This window comes from Lutra lutra, chromosome 9 (assembly GCF_902655055.1).
Source record: "Lutra lutra chromosome 9, mLutLut1.2, whole genome shotgun sequence".
NCBI classification, from domain to species: domain Eukaryota; kingdom Metazoa; phylum Chordata; class Mammalia; order Carnivora; family Mustelidae; genus Lutra; species Lutra lutra.
Genome location: NC_062286.1, coordinates 100,742,897 through 100,763,002, shown reverse-complemented (window position 1 = coordinate 100,763,002; position 20,106 = coordinate 100,742,897). Strand labels below are relative to the sequence as shown.

General features: G+C 45.8%; 1 protein-coding gene across 1 annotated transcript in view; it reads left to right on the top strand.

Annotated features, from left to right (window-relative positions):
- The window catches only part of KAT14 (lysine acetyltransferase 14), a 34,680-nt gene extending 14,920 nt beyond the window's left edge, over positions 1–19,760 (top strand). Inside the window, exons 5-10 of the mRNA XM_047745256.1 lie at positions 1,147–1,563; positions 1,700–2,268; positions 12,621–12,757; positions 13,619–13,794; positions 15,371–15,561; positions 19,053–19,760. Of these exons, the coding sequence (XP_047601212.1) occupies positions 1,147–1,563; positions 1,700–2,268; positions 12,621–12,757; positions 13,619–13,794; positions 15,371–15,561; positions 19,053–19,226 (1,664 nt within the window). The 3' untranslated portion in view covers positions 19,227–19,760. The remainder of the gene's footprint in view (positions 1–1,146; positions 1,564–1,699; positions 2,269–12,620; positions 12,758–13,618; positions 13,795–15,370; positions 15,562–19,052) is intronic.
- The last annotated feature ends 346 nt before the right edge of the window (positions 19,761–20,106 follow it).

Here is a 20,106-nt window from a genome sequence, read left to right as displayed (position 1 = left end):
GGTCAGGATCCAGGGTCCTGGGATCGAGTCCCAAAGCAGACTCCCTGCTCATTGGGGACGCTGCTTCTCCCTCTGCCCCTGCTTCTACTCGTGTTCTCTCTCTCTCTCTCTCATAAATAAAATCTATTTTAAAAATCTCAGTATGTTATCTTTAGGAGATAAGGACTCTTTTGTAGTCTAACCATGAGACCATTCTCACACTTTAAAAAAAAAAAAAATGAACCCCTTACAGCCACACATTGATCTGATTTTTGTAAATCTAAAAAGTTTTAATGAGTTTTAAATTTTTAAAAATATAATTGAGAAAAAAAATCTAATAGTATTGAAAAGTAGAAAGCGTGATAGTGTCCCTCTCCCCAACACCTACACCTTTTTCACTCCCCAGAGTAACCACTGCTATCTCTTGTGAATGCTTTTAGAAGTTATTTCTGCATATTTAAGCATTTTTATTGAAAAATAAATTCTTCCTGTAATACCCATTCTCTATTCCTTCTTCCCCTTACGAGGATACCTTGGACACCTTTCCATAGCAGTACATGTAGATCTACCTTCTTTTCTTTTCTTTTTTTTTTCATTGTATCCCATTGAGCAGCCTTAATATGGTGATATATAATAGGCCATTCCCCTGTTGATGGATGTTTTGGTTACTTCTACCTCTTTGTTGTTGTTATTTTAAACAATGCTACAGTTGTACAGATTTGTCTATAAATTATTTGTGCTAAATTCCTGGAAACAGGTTGCTGTATCGAAGGGCATTATTTATTCAGAATTTTAATTGGTGTTGTCAAATTACCCTCCAAAAAGTTGTAATAAAATATATGCCTTACTAGAAGGGCATGAAAATACCCATTTCCCATATTCTTTAACCCACTGAGCCACCCAGGCACCCCCCATTTCCCATATTCTTGCTGAGCATTACCAAACTTAGTTTATCAATTTCGATAAGGAAAAGGTAACATTTAATTAATTAAATTTGCATTATAATCCCTTTTTTCTTAAGAAAGCTCTAAGTCTTAGTTTAAGTCATTCATTGAACATTTCTCTATTTTGAACATGGTAGTTAAGTTCACAATAACAAATTAGTAAAACAAATTAAAGTTGAGATATTTGTTCTGGAAAATTTAGGTATTTATTCTTTCCCGGCAGCCTCAAAACCAACTTTAGATCCCATCATTACTGTTGAGGGCCTTCGAAAACGGGCAAGTCGGAATCCCGTGGAATCTGCCATGGAATTAAAAGAGAAAAGGTCCCGTACTCAGGAAGCAAAGGACATTAGGAGAGCCCAGAAGGAAGCGGCCAGCTTTCTTGACAGGAGTACTTCTTCGACTCCAGTGAAGTTCATAAGCCGTGGCCGCAGGCCAGATGTGATTCTAGAAAAAGGAGAAGTGATTGACTTCTCATCCTTGAGTTCCTCTGACCGCACCCCTTTGACCAGTCCATCTCCTTCTCCATCTCTGGATTTCTCTGCCCCTGGGACCCCTGCCTCTCACTCGGCCACACCCAGCTTGCTTTCAGAAGCAGATCTGATTCCAGATGTGATGCCACCGCAAGCCTTGTTTCATGGTAAGACTTGCCTTTCTTGCATCTTTGGTTTTATGGGTGGGCCCTGATATAATGCATGTGTGTTCACCTGGTGGGCCGTGTGCCCTGCACTTCTTCTTTCCTCAGTCTTGATCACACTGTCTTGCACTCTGCACAGATGACGATGAGATGGAAGGTGATGGGGTCATAGACCCAGGGATGGAGTACGTTCCACCTCCCGCTGGGGCAGCAGCGTCCGGGGCTGTAGTTGGGGGCAGAAAGAAGGTCCGAGCACCGGAACAGATAAAGCAGGAGGTAGAGAGTGAGGAGGAGAAGCCCGACAGGATGGACATTGACAGTGAAGACACAGATTCCAACACCTCTTTGCAAACCAGGACTCGAGAAAAGAGGAAGCCTCAGTTGGAGAAGGACAGGAAACCTAAAGGGCCCAAGTACACCCCTGTGAGCATCTATGAGGAGAAACTGCTCCTGAAGCGGCTGGAAGCTTGTCCCAGTGCTGTAGCCATGACGCCGGAAGCTCGCAGACTAAAGCGGAAGCTGATTGTCAGGCAAGCGAAAAGGGATAGAGGATTACCACTTTTTGACTTGGATCAAGTTGTTAATGCTGCTCTTCTGTTAGTTGATGGCATTTATGGAGCCAAAGAAGGAGGAGTTTCTAGGCTTCCAGCTGGACAAGCCACATACAGAACTACCTGTCCGGATTTCCGAATCCTTGACCGATACCAGGTGAGCCTCTCGGGGTGGCCATGGAGGTGGGGCAGGCAGCACCACCGAGTGGGCACAGCTGTGCTGGGACTTAAACTCCCGAGTGATCTGGGAGGAGACAGGAAACAGCAAGGGAGAAAGATACAAAAATTGCTGGGCTTTATGTTTTGAAACTATTCATTATGAATACCCATTAATATGTCTAGGTTGGTTTGTTTCCTTTTGGGCATTCAAGACAGAGCCTTGACATTTTGTCTCTCCTAGTCCCTGGCGGGGACTCAGTTTGCACATGGTTTGTGTCATCGCCCTGAATGACACTTTTGTGGAGGACGTAGAATGTGCCAGACCATGTGCTGAGCAGGCTCTGAGGACACGTAAACATCTCTGTAGGTAGGAGACACATGTAGGCATAGATCAGTGTGTATCAGTGCTGCTCAAGAACGTCCAGAGGAGTCCAGGTGTGTGTGCGCTCCTGGGAATGAGAACTTCAAGAATACACCTTTCCACAGCACGAATGAGAGGTCCTATTTTCCTGAATCTTTGCTAGCTCTTGCTCCTAAGCAGCCTTTAACTACTTTTGCTAGTTTGATGGCTATGAAGTGAAATCTTATTTTTTATTTACATGTCTTCGTTTACAGGTGAGTTTAAACATTTTTCACGTATCCTAGTTGTTTCCCTGTCGGTGAATTGCCTGTTTGGATAATTTGCACATTTTTCTGTCTTCTTTGGAAACTAGTGGGCTGATGGTGCCAGTGTTCTGATCTTATTCTGTGATGTACCATGTGTGGGGCCTTTTCTCCCATTGTGTTGGCCATGTGGTGTGTGGGCCTTTGCAGTTTGAAACTCTCCTGGAATTCTGGAACATCTTCTTCATTTCCTGTCTTCTATTTTCTCTCTTCTGTCTCTTTAGAACACACCTATTATTTGGATCTTGGACCCTTTAGACCAGGGGTTGGCAGGCTTTCTGTTAAGGGGCAGACAGTAGATGGTTCTGGCTTTGCAGACCACACAGTCTGAGTTGCAGCTACTCTACTGTGCTGTTTTTGAGACCAAGATAAAACAGTTGGGCGTGGCTGTGTCCCAGTGACAACATTATTTACTGCAACAGGCCAGATCCTATTTACTGCAACAGGCCAGATCCGGCCTATGGGGTATAGTTTGCCAACAACCCCTACCCTAGATGGATCCTTTGCTTTTCTTTTTTCCTATTTTCTTTCTTTCCTGGGAGGTAGTAACTTGCCTGCCTGTACCTAAGGGTGAATAGGGAGGACCAGGAGCCTACTCCCCTGAGGCTTCCTATTTTCAGTCCCACTGTTGACCATGCCTCGAGCTCCCATGTCCAGAATCTGCCCGAGCCTCTCCAGACAGTCTACCCTTCTACCCATGGAGGGAAAAATCGTTTCTGGATGTGGGCAGTGGGGGTGTAATTGGAGGCTTTAGCCTTTTAAGTAAAGAGACCCTCAGTCCATAGTCCTCTTGTCACTCTCAGTGTTAGCAGGACCCATCACCTTTCCTGAGGCTCTGCGTGTAAATCATGCCTCTCCTGGTCTGTCTGCACTGCTGCCTTAGGCCCTGGCTCTCTGTTCTTAGCCATTTGCCACTAATCCGATGATTTTGTTGTAGTCATCTACTCATCATGTCTTTGTTCTTGTGGGTTTGTCTTTTTAATCTCTATACTTAATTTTTTAAGTTGTGAAATGTATCCTATAACTAAAGAATATATAAAACATATCAGTATAGTTTATAGACTAATAAAATAAGTGCTTTTGCATGTATCCCTTGGGTTAAGAAACAGAACATTACAAGCACATTGGAGGTTCTGTGTACTGCCTACCCCCCCCCCAACCGAGGGAGTTTTTTTTTTTTTTTTAAGATTTTATTTATTTATTTGACAGAGAGAGATCACAAGTAGATGGAGAGGCAGGCAGAGAGAGAGAGAGAGGGAAGCAGGATCTCTGCCGAGCAGGGAACCCGATGCGGGACTCGATCCCAGGACCCTGAGATCATGACCTGAGCCGAAGGCAGCGGCTTAACCCACTGAGCCACCCAGGCGCCCTGAGGGAGTTTTTTTTTATGTCACCTTTAGTTTTTAAAAAAGGCTAAGTAGGAGGCACCCATCTAGCTTTGTAAGGACTTTGCCATTCTTAGAGGGAGGCTTCCAGGAAAGGTAAGCTGAGCAGTCTCTCTGGGTCAATGCTGTAAAGGGAATTGTGCTCCCCTACCCCCCATCCCCTCCTCCCTCCCCCACAAGGATATATTGACATTTTTGCTCCTGGTACTGGTGAGTGTGACCTTGTTTTGGAAATAGGGCATTTGGAGATGTAATTAGTTAAGATGAGGTCGCACTGGAGCAGGGTGGGCACTTAATCCAATATGACTGGTGTCCTTATGAGAAGGAGGGAAGAGACACAGAGACAGATCCAGGGAGACCTGCAGTTTACTCCTGTGCTCTCATGGAGCGCGTCCTTAGTGGCTTCAGGAGGAGAGTTGCCTGCGAAATAAAATTGGAGACTTTACATGATCAGAAGGCCCACGTGATGGCCAGGGCAGAGCAGTGTTCCTATAAGCTAAGGGCCACTGAGGATTGCTGGCATTACCAGGAGGTAAGAAAAAGCATGGAGTGGATTCTTCCTTGGAATATTCAGAGAACACATGGCCCTGCTGACCCCATGCTTTCTGACTTCTGGACTCTAGAACTGTAGAAGAGTAAGTTTGTTATTTAAGCCACCGGGTTTGTGGGCCATAGCTATGGCAGCCCCAGGAAACCCATATGGTCATGTTCTGGCTCCAGCACCTGTGACCCCTTTCTTAATAAGTCAGTGTTCAAGGTCATTAGGCAGTCCTAGAAGTCTGGGCAGGGGCAGGGAGGCCCTCTGTTTCCTGCCTCCTGACTGATGTGCTTTCCTCCAGCTTGTAGGAGGTCAGAGTCTTCTGATCCAGGGAGTGGGCAGGGAAGGAGTGTAGGAATCTGAGAGTACGTGGTGAAACCCAGCTGAGCACTGATGAGATTCTGGGCTACAGCTCACTGAGTTTAGTAGATGGTCCAGCGTACCCTATGATCCTGTAATTGCACTGCTGGGTATTTATCCAAAAAGTACAAATATATAAACTCAGAGGGATACATGCACCCCTTTGTTTATTGCAACATTACTTACAATAGCCAAGCTATAGAACCAACCCAGGTGTCCACTGATAGATGAGTGGTAAAGAACATGGGTTTTTTATATATATACACATATATGTTTATAAATACATGCACGCGCGCACACACACACACACAGAGGAATATTACTCAGCTGTAAAAAACAAATAAAGAATGACATCTTGCCATTTGCAACGATGTGGCTGGAGCTAGAGAACACAGTTCTAAACACAGTGAGCCAGAGAAAGACAAATACCGTATGGTTTCACTCATATGTGGAATTGAAGAACAAATGAAGGGGAAAAAAGATTAATCCAGAAACAGACTCTTAATTATAGAGAACAACTGCTGGTTGCTCCAGGGGAAGGGGGAAGCAGGGGATGGGAATTAAGGAGGGCACTTACGATGAAAAAAATAAATGACAAAACTAAATAAAAGATGATGCACTGTAGCAGTGACTTAAGACGATGGCCTCAGTGTGCCTGCCCTCGAGTGACCCTTGTCACTCAGTAGTGGTCCCGGAACCTCCCTTCCTGGAGACTCACTGGCCCTTCTCAGCACTGAGCCTTCAGTTTCCTGAGCCTCAGCCTCACCTTTCTGTAGGTTTACCCCCGTGCTGTCATGGAGCGCGTCCTTAGTGGCTTCAGGAAGACAGCTGCCTGCGAAATTAAATTGGAGACCTTACATGATCAGAAGGCCTTGAACTTAAGCCAGAGTCCCCAGCCAGTGCTGGGTAAAGCCGAGAGACACCTGAGCAGTTCTGGTGGCAGTGCTCTCCCTTTCAGAGGGAGAACGAGGCTCAACCTGGATCTCTGTGTCCAGACCCATTACAGAGGAGGATCCTTTGATGTGGACCCCCCCACTGTCTCTTCCTTGGGGTCTTTCCCCCTGGGCCAGTCAGTCTTCCAATCTTAGAACCCTGGTTACCACCTAGGGAAAGGGGGACCCTAGCCTTCAACCTGTGGGACCCCTACCTCCGTGCGATGGAAGCAGACCATCCAGAATGCCCGCCGGTCACACCTTCTCTAGCGATGGGACGTCCAGACGTCCATGGGGAGGCAGGCACCTGGCAGCAGGGGCTGAGGGCTTGGGGCTCAGACTGCCCACAGCTTTTGCCTGCCTCTTTTTCTACTGCCTCGTTTTTCCCCAGCTCCAGAGGAGTCTGGTGCTGCCCCCGGGTTTCAAGAGGATGCTGCAGTACAGACCGGCCTGCTTCTCACCTTCCCCAAAGCCAGCTTAGAATTTTGGCTTGAAAGCAGTTAGTATTTGTCCATCTGCTTCCCAGATGTTTCTTCCCCTGATCTTCCTATTTTTGTATGCTTCTCTTTTTTTCTAAAGTCTGATTCTATAGTTTTAGTGGGTTTGGGGAAGGGATAAAATTGTGTGATTAATCCCCCATCCTAACCTGGAATTTTAGTATCATTTTAATGCAGTTACACAGGGGAGCAGCTATCGGTGCATTGGCTCAATCCATACTCTTTCTTGTTTCCTGATAAATACGGTCATAGCTATAAATGTCCCTGTAATACTACGTTAGCTATGACTTAGGACTTTTGGAATGACGTGTTTATCAGTACTTAGCAGTTTGTATTTTTTCTTGTTATTTCCTCTGTAACCCGAGTTATTTAGTGCTTTTTGTTGTTGTTTTTTGTTTTTTATTTTTAGATATGTAGGCATTTTTAAGGTCTCTTGTAGTAATTGATTTAGTTTTCAATCAGATTATGTTGTGGTCAGAGAAAATAGTGTATATGATGATGATTCTTAGTTATAAAGAAAGTTATTTTTTGTAAGTCCTAACTTTTGACATATGTTTATTTTTCTGTTAATTTTTAAATATTATCATGTAGTCTTTCTTCCAAACACAATATTTTTGCATGCTCTTATTTTTTTTCTTTTGTATTATTTAGGTAACAGTAAACCTCACTAAATTGTTTACTCTTATTTCCCATCGTTTCTCCCTAGATTTTTTGTTAGTCTACTTTTTAACAGTTTTAAAAAACAGGGTCTTTGTGAGATTAATTTTGAATACCTATATGTCTGAGATTATTTTCCTTTCACTCTTGCATTCAAATGATAGCATAGCTGGATATAGAATTGTTATTTTATTTTTTCCTTCAACATTTTGAAATTATCACTCCATTATCTTGCATACAGTGTTGCTGCTGAGAGTCTCACTGTTGGCTTATTCGTGTTTCTTTGTAGGTGGCCTGTTTCTTCCTCTTGCACCCTGGAAGCTTTCAGAATTTTATCTTCCTTTCCATTCTTTAATTCTATGTGTGCATTTAAAAAGTGTTTTTTGATCTCATTTATCTTGTTAGAGCATCTCCTTCAGTCACAGGCGTCTTATATGCTGATTTGTTGTCAAAAACCACTAACCTCTGTGCTGCAGAGCCAAGCACCACACAAAGAGTTGGGGCTACAGAGGAACAATAGCCTTATGGCTTTGCCCGGCCCAGGAGGCTGCAGCAGGCTGAGGAAGGGGCTGGGGGATTTTACAGGGAAATACAGGATCTAGCTGGTTTCCACGGGAATTGTGTCTGTGCCGCCAGCCTCTCTTCACGATAGTACTGGCTTCCTGAAACAAAAGGCTGAGAAGGCAGGAGCGGTTGTGCAAGAGAGAAGCAAGGGGACTTTTAAAATTGAGCTTCCCTGAAGCCTCCGGGCAACCACTTTGACTTGTGTGCAACTTGATGCTTTTCATCGGTTTCATCTTGACATTCATCCTGCCTTGGTTCTCTGAGCCTCCCAGATTTGTGGTTTTGGTGTGTTGTCTCATTAATTTGTTGAAGTTCTCTGTCATTACTGCTTTAAATATTTCTTCTGTTCCTTTCTCTCTTCTCGTTCTGGTATCCCTGTTATGTGTATTTTACACCTTTTGTGGTTGTAACACAGCTTTGGATATGCTGTTCTGTTCTGGTTTTTCTTAGTCTTTTTTTCCTCTTTGGTTTTCAGTTTTGGAAGTTCCTCTTGACATATTCTCAAGCTTGGAGATCCTTTCTTCAGCCCTATTCAGTCTACTAATGAGCCACCAAAGATAGTTCTGTATTTCTATTATGTTTTTGATCCCTAGCATTTCTTCTTGATTCTTTCTTAGCATTTCCATCTCCCTGATTAAATTGCCCCTCTCTTCTTGGGTGTTGTCTACTTTGTCCAATAGAGCCCTTAACATGTTAATCATAGTCGTGTTAAATTCCTAGTCTAATAATTCCGACATCTCTGCCTTGTCTGAGTCTAGTTCCGATGCTCGCTCTGTCTCTTCAGACAGTGTCTTTTGCTTTTTAACATGCTTTGTAATTTTTTGTTGAAAGCCAAATAGGATATCGTAGATAAAAAGAACTGTGGGAAATAGGCCTGTAGTGGTATAGCAGTGAGATGTAGAGTGAGAAGCATTCTGTGGACCTATGATTAGTTCTCAGTGAACATGTGTTCCTGGGCTTTGACTATCACAGTGCTTCTTAGATTTGCTTCCCCAGTTAGGTGGTGTGGAATGGCAGGAGGGAGCTGGAGATGGCTAATTCCCTTTCCACAGGTTGGTTAGGTTCTGATAAAACCCAATGGGTCAGGACACCTGGTCCGGAAGGTGTCTGCCTTCGGCCCGGGTCATGATCCCAGGGTTCTGGGATCAAGCCCCATATGGGGCTTCTTGCTCAGTGGGGAGCCTGCTTCTCCCTCTGGTTGCCACTCCCCTTGCTTGTGCGCGTTCACTCTCTCTCTCTCTCTGACAAATAAATAAATAATTAATTTAAAAAAACACACACACAACCAATGGGTTAGGTTCTGGTAAAATAGTTTCTCTTGAGAGCAGACCTTGTTAAGAAGAACAAAGGACTCTGACGTCATTTTCAAAATAGCTGCCTTTTCCCTGCTGGAAGCCTGAGGGGATTTTTCTTTGATCCTTACCATGAGAACCTGGTAGAGCTCCTGGAGGTAAAAGTCACAAAAATGTGCCCCCCCCACCCCCCTGTAGTTTTTTCTCTCCCCTTCATCCACACTGTGCCTCCAGCAATTTGCCGGTTTGTCCCTGGAGGTTTCTACTCTGCTCTTCTACTCTACTCTTCTCTGTATCCACCTTTTCAGTTTGCGTGGGAGTAGTTCCCTCTGTGATTTCAGTTCTCTGAGGGATCTATGAAGAGTTGCTGATTCTGTTTGTTCAGACCCTGACTTGTCCACACATCCTTACCAATACTTACCTTTTTTTATTTTAGCTGTCTTAGTGGGTGTCAAGTGGTATCTCATTGTCATTTTGGTCTGCTTTTCTCTGATGACTGTTTATTTGCTTTTTGAAAACGCTTGGCTGTCTGGTAAATTATTCTGTCTTTTGCTGTGTAGTTTGTTTACTTTGTTTTCTTTTCTTTTGCACTCCTTGTTGACGACATATCTTGAGTGTTTTTTTCCTTGTGACTGAATATTGTCTTGGTCTAACCAGGTGCCTTTGCTGGTGTATACACCCGCGGGAGGGGCAAAAGTCTGGTTCCTAGCTTGTTATCCTCTTGGCAAGTTAGAAGTCTCCAGCACTCCAGGTGTCCTGCTGTGACCCCTCCAGCCAGCACTTGCAGGCAAAGGTGACTGGCTGAGATCTACTCAGAGCAGAGCTTGCAAGAGGAAGTGGCCTGATCAAGAAGCACCTCCAGCCCCATCTGTGGTGGAAAGCCTTTCTCTGCTCTAGGCTGCCCTATGCTGCCTCACTGTTCCTGGCCTCCTTTGGTTTCTCCTGAGGTTTCTCAAAGCCTTTGTGTTCCATCTTTCTTCACACTCTTGTGGCTTCTTTCAGGATGGGTTTGGGGAAGGGACTCAGCAGCCCACCTGGTGCTCCATTTTGTTTAGAACTGTAAGTTTGAAGAAACTCACTTAATATTTCCCAAACTTACCTGAGTTTGGGATGCTCCCCAGCCCCCCACACACCATTTTGTCATTCAGCAAACGTTGAGTACTTCATGTGTGCCAAGTACTCCTCTAGCTGGGGACGCTGCAGTGAATTAAAGCAGATGGTGCCCGCCTGATGGAGCAGTGAAATGACAGGACTAACTAAATGGGATAATTTCCTGCAAGGTGGGTGCTGCAGTGGATGGGAGAGCAGAAGGCCACAGTACCACTTGGGACAGGGTGCTTGAGGACCTCCTTTCAGTGGTGGTAGCACTTGATCCCATCTTCTCCACAAGGAGGACCTGCGTTGTAGAAGGTTCAGGGCAGAAGTCCCAGGTGCAGGCCCCAAGGCAGCAGATAGTTTGGTGTCTGGGGCTGGAGCCTAGTGATGGCAGAGGAAGTAGGTGGGAGATGAGGCCACAGAGGTAACAGGCAGATCCTGCAGTGAAAGGCAAGGACTTTAAATTGTAAGGGTAGTCACATAGGAGTTTTGACAAGGGAAGGGAATATATTTGATTTTAAAAGAAGCATCTGGCTCCATGTGGAGAATGGGCGATAAGGGGTGAGAGTGGCAGTGGGGAGACCCGTGGGAAGTGGTGGCAGTGATCCGGGCAGATGTCGCAGGTGGGCTAGGTGGAAAGAAGTCAGGGTGCTGGATGACATCTGTGGAATTCCACACAACTCACCTCGACACATGAACCATATCGTCCATCATGGGCCAGCAGTTAGGTGGCTGCTGTCTCCGTGGTCTATTGCTGCGTTGCAAATCACTCCAAAACTTAAGAGGCTTAAAGCAGTATTCCGTCCTTCTTCTGATTCTGTGGGTTGACTAGGCTCAGCTGGGTGGTGATTCTACCCCACGTGCTGAAGGCTGAGGTCGGCCCTGTGGCTGCCTTCAGCGGGGACCTCTGTCAGGATCGGAATGACCAGGATGGCTTCCCTTCCTCCAGAGCCCATCTCCATGGGGCCTCTAGACATTCCAGGGTCCAGCCTGGACACCATGGCAGTTGGACTGGGAGAGAGAGTGGAAGCTGCCGGTCCTCTTAAGGCCTGGGCTCAAGGTATACCAAAATGTTACTTCTGGTACTTTGTCATTGGTCAAGGACTGTTGCAAGGCCCACTCAGGTTCAAGGGGAGGGAATGGACTCTGCCGCTTGATAGGAGGAGCCACAGGTCCCCATGGGTGCAGGTGGAAGTGTTGAGGCTGTCTTTGGAAACTATATACCATAGCTCTGAATTTCCCTCTGAAACTTTTTTGAAAGTCCTGGAAGAATTTCAGAGTCATCCTTTTGAAAGTTTTTTGTTTTTTGTTTTTTGTTTTTAATTTTATTTATTTATTTGACAGTCAGAGATCACAAGTAGGCAGAGAGGCAGGCGGGGGGGCAGGGGGAAGCAGGCTCCCCGCTGAGCAGAGAGCCTGATGCGGGGCTCCATCCCAGAACCCTGGGATCATGACCTGAGCCGAAGGCAGAGGCTTAACCCACTGAGCCGCCCAGGTGCCCCTGAAAGTTTTGGTGTCCATTTGGGGAAAGTAATGAGAGCAAATTATAAAAGAAGGAATTCTTCCTCTCTTTCCAACAAAGTTATTTTCTAGGCTAAAGAGCAAACGGACTCTCCAAAAGCAAGTCAGTTTTCTAAACTTCACCCAGCCCTTGGCAAACCACTTTATAAATGTGCCTTTGAATCTTCCATCTGGGCTCTTTGCTGTAAAATGCTAATTGCACACGTTCCGTTCCTACATGACTGGGGGCCCTGGAGCAGCGCTCTGGGAAACAGACATCTCTGTTTGGGCTCCCAGGGTGAATCCTACTTGTTCCTCTCGGACACCCACCTGAGGAGCCCAGCGGGCCTCTCTGCTATCGTGATTTGCTGTAAGGACGACGGTCTGTGTCAGTCCTGCTCCTGTCAGGTGTACTCAATGGAGCAGAGGCCTGTTTTACTAAACCCTCACACAGGGCCAGCACTAGTTGGCCCCTGCTGCTCTGCGGATACCAGCCTACTCCTGCACCGTTGGGTTACCATCTGATGACTGGAGGTGTCAAGAGGGCAGAATGCAGCCAACAGAAACTGTAAATCCAGAGCTCAGTCCTGCTTTCCACTCACTCCAGTGGCTGAAAAATTTTAAGTAACTTTAAAATTGATTAAATTATCTCAAGTTTCAACTGTTGCAACCAGGATCGGCTTTTCGTATCTGATCTTACGCGGAGGTACCTAGGAGGTTTGTATTGCAAATCGAACATTCCGAATAAGCAATAAGAAGGACCTATTTTCCAACACATAAAAAAGTCCTATGTACTAATGATCTGTGAAATTAAACCCATCTTTTGAGTGACTTTATTTCTGCATAACCAGCATTTCTTTCTCGTAGACTGCCTTGCCATCCAGGAAAGGGTTTCGGCACCAGACCACTAGGTTCCTGTATCGTTTGGTGGGATCTGAAGATATGGCCGTGGACCAGAGTATTGTCAGCCCTTACACCTCTCGGATCCTGAAGCCCTACATCAGGTACATGGGCAAGAGCTGTGATGTTGAGCATGTTTTGAGGAATGGCGTTGGTGGCTGCTACACCCTGGTCCTCCACAGCAGTGAGTCCTCACCCTCCCCTGGGAACAGGTATCATCAACACAGACTGAGTCTGTGCTCCCCGTCCAGTCTTATCCTTAGCTTGTTTCGACTGTAGTTTTTGGCAGAAAGGACAGTCCTTTGAAAGAAATGTAAAAATCAAGAATAAGTTAACTCCATTAGATTTCATTATGAGTATTATACTCATTGCGTTTCTTTTCAGTTTTAAAGTTGTATATATTTAGTAGTCTGTTAAATGAAAAAAATGGGAGCGTTGTCTCAGTTGGGATTAGTCTGGGGGTGATGATGAGTCTCGTTGTCTAGCAGTGCTGTGGAAGCTGAGCTGACTAGCGAGGCCCCCGGTTCTGTCTTGAGAAGGTGTGTTTGTGGCCCATACTCGAGGCAGAGTCCCGTGATCCTCCTTGCCCAGCACTGCCGTCTGCACCCGGCCTGTGGAGGCGGTGTGCCAGCCTGCCCCCGCGGCCCCAACAGCGCTGGGCCCTCCCTCGCTGGCCTCTGTGGTGGGCCAGAGCGCTGGCTTGAGTCAGGCTGCTGTTGGGTCCCTCACTCTGTTCATGAAGGCTTGCCAGCACAAGTAGGGTTCCTGTGAGGTGCCGAGGGCGAATTTTAAATTTCATACCAGAAAGGATCAGGCTTTCCAGTTGTCAAGGTATCTAGCACAGAAAGTAACACAAGTTAACTTAGAATTTCAGGCCAAGTAAGGAGTTTATGTGAATCACTTGGCTAGGAATGACATCGTATATTTTTCTTGACTCGACTCTGTTTTTTTCTGCGGTCCTGGAGGCGTGATTATGAAACAAAGCCACCCAAACTGCAGCTCCTGTCACAGATTCGTTCCCACCTGCACAGGAGTGACCCTCACTGGACGCCGGAAGCCGAGGCACCTCTTGATTACTGTTATGTCCGGCCAAATCACATCCCAACGATAAACTCCATGTGTCAGGAGTTTTTCTGGCCTGGTATGTTCCCCTTCCCAAACTAGGCAGATCTGTTTTCTGTTTGGTTCACTTTAGTGATATTTTTAAATTAGTGTATGTCATGCGACTCTAAAACCTTTACTCATGATTTCATTTAGTTTGTCTCTGGCTAAGATAGGAATAGTAAAATATGAATACTTCTTTCTTCCTAAGATCAAGAAGAAGCCAGCAATTAAAGTAATAAACAGTATTTTGTATGTTTCTCTTCCTTGTCTCTCTCCACTTCCAGAATAAAAGATTCATCCTGTTTTGCTTCTACATATGTCTAGATACCAGGTAATATCTACCTGGTATCAGTGATACACTGACTGGTACCTTGGGTGTGTTGGGACACTTTTGATTTTTTGCCTAATAATTCTGTAATTTTGTTTATTTAGCTATTCCTTCAGGATAGTGTTAATAAAGCCAAAAGGCATTTTTTAAAAACCAAGTATCCCAATTGCAAACTTTATTTATTTTTTAAGATTTTTATTTATTTATCCATCAGAGAGAGAGAGAGCGAGCGAGCACAGGCAGATAGGGTGGCAGGCATAGGCAGAGGGAGAAGCAGGCTCCCTGCCAAGCAAGGAGCCCAATGTGGGACTCATTCCCAGGACCCTGGGATCATGACCTGAGCCGAAGGCAGCCGCTTAACCAACTGAGCCACCCAAGTGTCCCCCAATTGCAGACTTTAAAAATAAGAGTAAACCCAATCTGATTTGTTATTTTATCAGCCTGAATATATTGTCTCTCTACAGACCAGAGCCACCAAGTAGAGGAGTGAACACATTTTCATCGCTAAATATAAACATGTTCTTTGTGGATCTGTCTTACCGCGCTGCTTTGAAACGCAAAGGAAATATTACAGATGTTAGATAAGATTTCATTGGGATTAGAGCTGTGTCATCTTTGTTGTCTGATAATCATGTAACAGTGCACGTGTGGTGGCAGAGTTGTGTTCATCTTTTAGGAGTGGTATGGGGGCCAAAAGGAACATTCCAGGAGCATCTCCTACTTCCTGACCTTACTCTGGGTGCCTCCATACCTTATACATGCAATCATTATTTGTTTATCCCTTTCACTATAAAATGTAACCTTTGTACAAAAGAGCTTGTAAACTGTACACACAACAGTATGGGCGCTCGGGTCTTTGCTCCCACCCTGTGAGGTCTGGGTGTGCAGACACTGAGGCCCACATCTGATAGGTGTCGGCTGACACACACTGTAGAGGAGGCTAAGTTCAAAGGCAGATATGTCCAGTTTTAGCCTGTGCATTCTCTACTACTGACCCTATCTTCCTTCTCTTCTTGTCAAACATGTACTTAGAAAAGACATAAATGGAATCATAGAATATGTGGTCTTTTCTGACTGCATTCCTTCAGTTAGCATGTTAGTTTCACTTTTATTTTTATGATCTGAATGTATGATGTCTATGCTAATATCTCTGTCTTCAGTTTTGTTTTTTGATTTTTGTTTTTTTTTTAGCGTGCAGGTGTAGTTGTAAGTACAGACTGAACAGCTTGGTCCTAATTCCAGAAGGTATACAGTTTGAATCTCCAATTATCTCTTTTCTTTTTAGGCATTGACCTGTCTGAGTGCCTGCAGTATCCGGACTTCAGTGTTGTTGTCCTTTATAAAAAAGTCATCATTGCCTTTGGCTTCATGGTTCCCGACGTGAAGTACAATGAAGCTTACATTTCATTTCTGTTTGTCCACCCTGAATGGAGAAGAGCAGGGATTGCCACATTCATGATTTATCATCTGATTCAGGTAAGCTACCAGCTGGCCTTTGGGCTTCTTCAGGAAGACGTGGAAGAGGGATGGAGGGACAGTGCTGAGCTGAGACTACCTAGCACGGCCGAACAGAATGGGTGGTCTCGGAAACCCTGTGAGAAAACATCCCTCCTGAGGCTCTTACCACACACAGATAAAAATCTTCCCCCTCTAGAATAAGATCGCTGTTCAGGGCCAGGCTTCAAAGAAACCAGTTGTAAACATGTATAGTAAATAAAATGAGGTAATTCCAGAACTGAGAGCCCAAAGCCCTCGTAGGACCCATATTATATTGGTAACTGCTGCTGCTCTTAGGAACCCACCGCATGACTCTGAGGAGTGGAAGTGGAACTGTGGTCTTTGGGTTTTTTTTTTTTTTTTTTTTTAAAGATTTTATTTATTTATCTGACAGAGAGAGATCACAAGTAGACAGAGAGGCAGGCAGAGAGAGAGGAAGCAGGCTCCCTGCTGAGCAGAGAGCCCGATGCGGGGCTCGATCCCAGGATCCTGAGATCATGACCTGAGCCGAAGGCAGCGGCTTAACCCACTGAGCCACCCAGGCGCCCCTGGGGGTTTTTTTTCTTATTGAGGTATAACTGACATACAACGCGTCCTCGTCTCAGCTGTGCAGTGTGATGATTCCATACTTGTATATGTTGTGAAACAACACTGGCACCACACGGAGTTACGTAGCTACAAACATTTGTTTTCTTGGGATGAGAACCTTTAAGATCATATCAACTCTCTTAGCAACTTTCATTTATGCAGTACAGTATTGTAAACGCTAGTGTCCGTGCATTATGGGACATCCCCAGGACTGCCTTGTTTTATAACCTCCAAGTCTGTTCCTTTGGACGCCCCTTCAGCCGGTTCACCAGCCTTCAACCCCGCTGCTGGCAGCTACCAGTCTGTTGTCTGTATCTGTGAGTTGAGCTTTTATTGTTTGTTTTTTAGCTTCTGAGAGCTAAGTGAGATCATACGGTGCCTGTTTTTGTCTGACTTTTTTCACCAAGGATAATCCCACCTGTGCGATTGCAAAAGTTTTTAAGTATTTTTAAACATTTTAGCAAAACTCTCTCAACCAAGACCATATATTCTCTTATTGCTGATTATTCTTCACTTTACTGTCACTGTACAAGCTGTATAAGTTTTTGAGACTTGATTTTAATATTGAATTATAATTCATCCTTTGATATCTCTGTACCACTGTTGAAGAAAATATACCATATATTAACATCAGAAAAACATGTAAGGAATTCCCCTCTCAGAATCTTTCTGGTAAACTTTTATTTCAGAACCATTTGGCTGGGACACCTGGGGGTCATGTCTGCCTTCGTCTCAGGTCATGATCTCAGGGTCCTGGGATTGAGCCCCACATGGGGCTCCCTGCTCAGCGGGGACTCTGCTTCTCCCTCTCCCACTGTGTGCTTTCTCTATCTTTTTCTGTCAAATAAATAAATAAAAAAACTTTAAAAAAAAAAAAAAAGAAGAAACCATTTGGCAAGGAGGATTGTGTGTTACATGGGTAAGATTCCTTTTTAAAAAAATTTTTTATTATTTTTTATTATTATTATTTTTATTAACATATAGTGTATTATCAGCCCCAGGGGTACAGGTCTGTGAATCGTCAGGCTTATACATTTCACAGCACTCATCATAGCACATACCCTCCCCAGTGTCCACAAGCAAGATTCCTTTTAAATAGAGGAAGGAGAGCGGTGCCTGGGTGGCTCAGTGGATTAAGCCTCTGTCTTCGGCTCAGGTCATGATCTCAGGGTCCTGGGATTGAGTCCCACATGGGGCTCTCTGCTCAGCAGGGAGCCTGCTTCCCTCTCTCTCTCTCTGCCTGCCTCTCTGCCTACTTGTGATCTCTGTCTGTCAAATAAAATAAAATCTTTAAAACAATAAATAGAGGAAGGAGAAGATAAAATGTTAAATTTTCCAGTTTTTATTGTTTTATTTTTATTTTATTATTATTATTTTTAAAGATTTTATTTAAGAGAGAGAGACCAGAAGCGAGAGAGAGCATGAGCAGAGGGGAGGGGTGGAGGGAGAGAGAGAGAAGCAGACTCCCCACTGAGCGGGGATTCCCAACATAGGACTTGATTCCAGAACCCCGGGATCATGACCTGAAGCAAAGGCAGACACTTAACTGACTGAGCCACCCAAGCACCCTGTTTTTCCAGTTTTTCATGAAATGTGCTTAACACTTCCCAGATGCCAGCTGGAACCTGGAAAGCGTTTTCTAGAAGTTGGTTTCCTCTCTCCCCACTTGGCAGTTAGTATGTGCTCCCTTGTGTGGTGCTGTGATGAGACTAGTTGTACCACACCCCATTCCCCAGGCCACTCAGAGCCGCGCCTTTCCCCCACCAGCAGGGGCCTGGGGGCAGCCCTAGGGTCTGCAGGCAGTGCAGGGGTGACACTGCCATGTGTGTGCCTCTAGAAGGCGTGGTGCAGGGTGGGTTCTTACTGAGCGCTCAGTGGGTGGGGGGCAGGAGTGTTCACCCTTGTGAGCAGGGCCCTGCCCTCAGCCAACCCATAAACCCCAGGCCCAGACAGAGCCACTCAGCTGGGCAGTAGTACCCGATGGTGCCGTGGTTGGATCAGGCGCAGGTACACAAGCGTCACGCTACAAAATTAATTTCCTACACTCGAAGTAGTGCTGTGGGCCCAGAATGTGAGTGAAGCAAAGGAAAGAGGAGAGCTATCTACCTGAGAGGGCTCTTAAATCTAGGCCTGGGAGGAAACAGGGGTTACAAAATCTCAGGACCCTGCCAACCTCAGTATTTTGGTGCCTTCCTCATTAGAAAGCGGGGTCTTAGTTTATATGACTTTGGTTCTGATTAAGAATCTTAAGAATTTGCCTCATATTAATAGGATGAGGGTCACTCTTCCCCTCTCTGATTAGGGCAGTGCTGAATACAGAAACCGCAAGTAGTTCTGTCAGTTTGGGAGGGATGGCAGGGGCCTGTGGGATTCAGAAGGTCTGTACCGGGTCCTTAGGTCTCATAACTAGACAAAAGTCCCAATACCTCGTACCCAGCCTCGTAACTTAGCATCTTTTCTAGTGGGTGTAGGAAGGGCATTGTTACAAGTTTGAGTACAAGATAACATCTAGTTTTAAAAAGCAGAACTGCTCATCTTGTTCTCTACTTCCTCAAGATTGTCAGAGGGTCAGGTATTGATGTGTGTGATATTTGGAAGTGTAACCGAAGTATAAACAGAGTCATCCAATTGACAGTAAACTGTCCCCGGGCCCTTTGCTCCAGAGAGCAAAAACACCCAGCGCACCATCCATTTCCTTAGTCTTGAGCGTTTCCGTGAGCGTGGGCCTCGGCCACAGAGAGTGACCAGGGCTCCCAGCTGTCACCCACCCTGCTGTCCCCGGTTGCCATAACTACCTACCTCCACTTCACAGACTTCCCTCACCTACTCACTTCCCTCAGGCTCTTTGATTCTCATTGGGTACTTTTCCACCCTTTTGGCAGACCTGCATGGGCAAGGATGTGACCCTTCACGTCTCAGCAAGCAACCCTGCTATGCTGCTCTACCAGAAGTTTGGCTTCAAGACTGAAGAATACGTCTTAGATTTCTACGATAAGTATTACCCCCTGGAGAGTACAGAGTGTAAACATGCTTTCTTCCTGAGGCTCCGGCGCTGAGGTGAACACAGCGCTCCACAGAGACAAGTGTGCTGCTCGAGGTGGGTCCTCACCTGGGCCCGCGGACATGTGCTCCTGTCCCCATGGGCCCTCATCCCAGATGTTCCACCGGAGGCTAGACAGGCGGTGGGCAGTGGGATTGAGGAGCCAGCAGCCCTTCAGCCAAAGCGCTGTCCTGTGCACCTGCTGAGGCCTCGGCCCCCATCTCGGGACTCTGCCAGAACTCAACGATTCCGCTGCTGTTCCTCCACACGGCAGCTTGCGGGAATAAAGGAGTGTCTAAACTGATGTTCTCCTACTGTAAAGGGTGAGGAAGTGTGGTAGCCGTGAATGATTGATTGAGGCCATGCCCGCGGGGCAGTAGCCCATCAGGGATGGCAGGAGATCCAGCCCTCAGAGGGAGGCCAGCACTGTCCCGGCCATCAGTAAGCCGTCATTGAACCCATGAGCCCTGGAGAACTTCTAGGGCACTGAGTTTTTGCCGTCTCTCCCTGACTTAGGCCACGGTCGAAATAAACAGAGTGTTTGTGTCCACGCGTTTTACCTGCTCTGCTGTTAGCATCTCCCGCTAGGGGACCCCTTCTCCCCGTGCCTATGCGGCTGGTTTGGGGTGGCAGTGAGACTGTGCTGCTGGCTGGAGGTGTGGGTGGGGGAAGCAGAGCCAGCTGGGGACAGAGCCTGTGTTGTCTGCAGGGCCAGGCTGTTGGGTTGGGGGGGCGGGTGTTAGAGATGGACTATCAGGCGGGCTGTTTTGGATCCAGCAGGAGCTTTTCCAAAAGTATCAGATGTTCTCAGATAAAAAATCTTTCCTTGTGACAGTCTATGGCCAGAGCTTCAATCTAACCAATTTGCTTTCAGACTCTCTTGAGTGAAGAGCAGT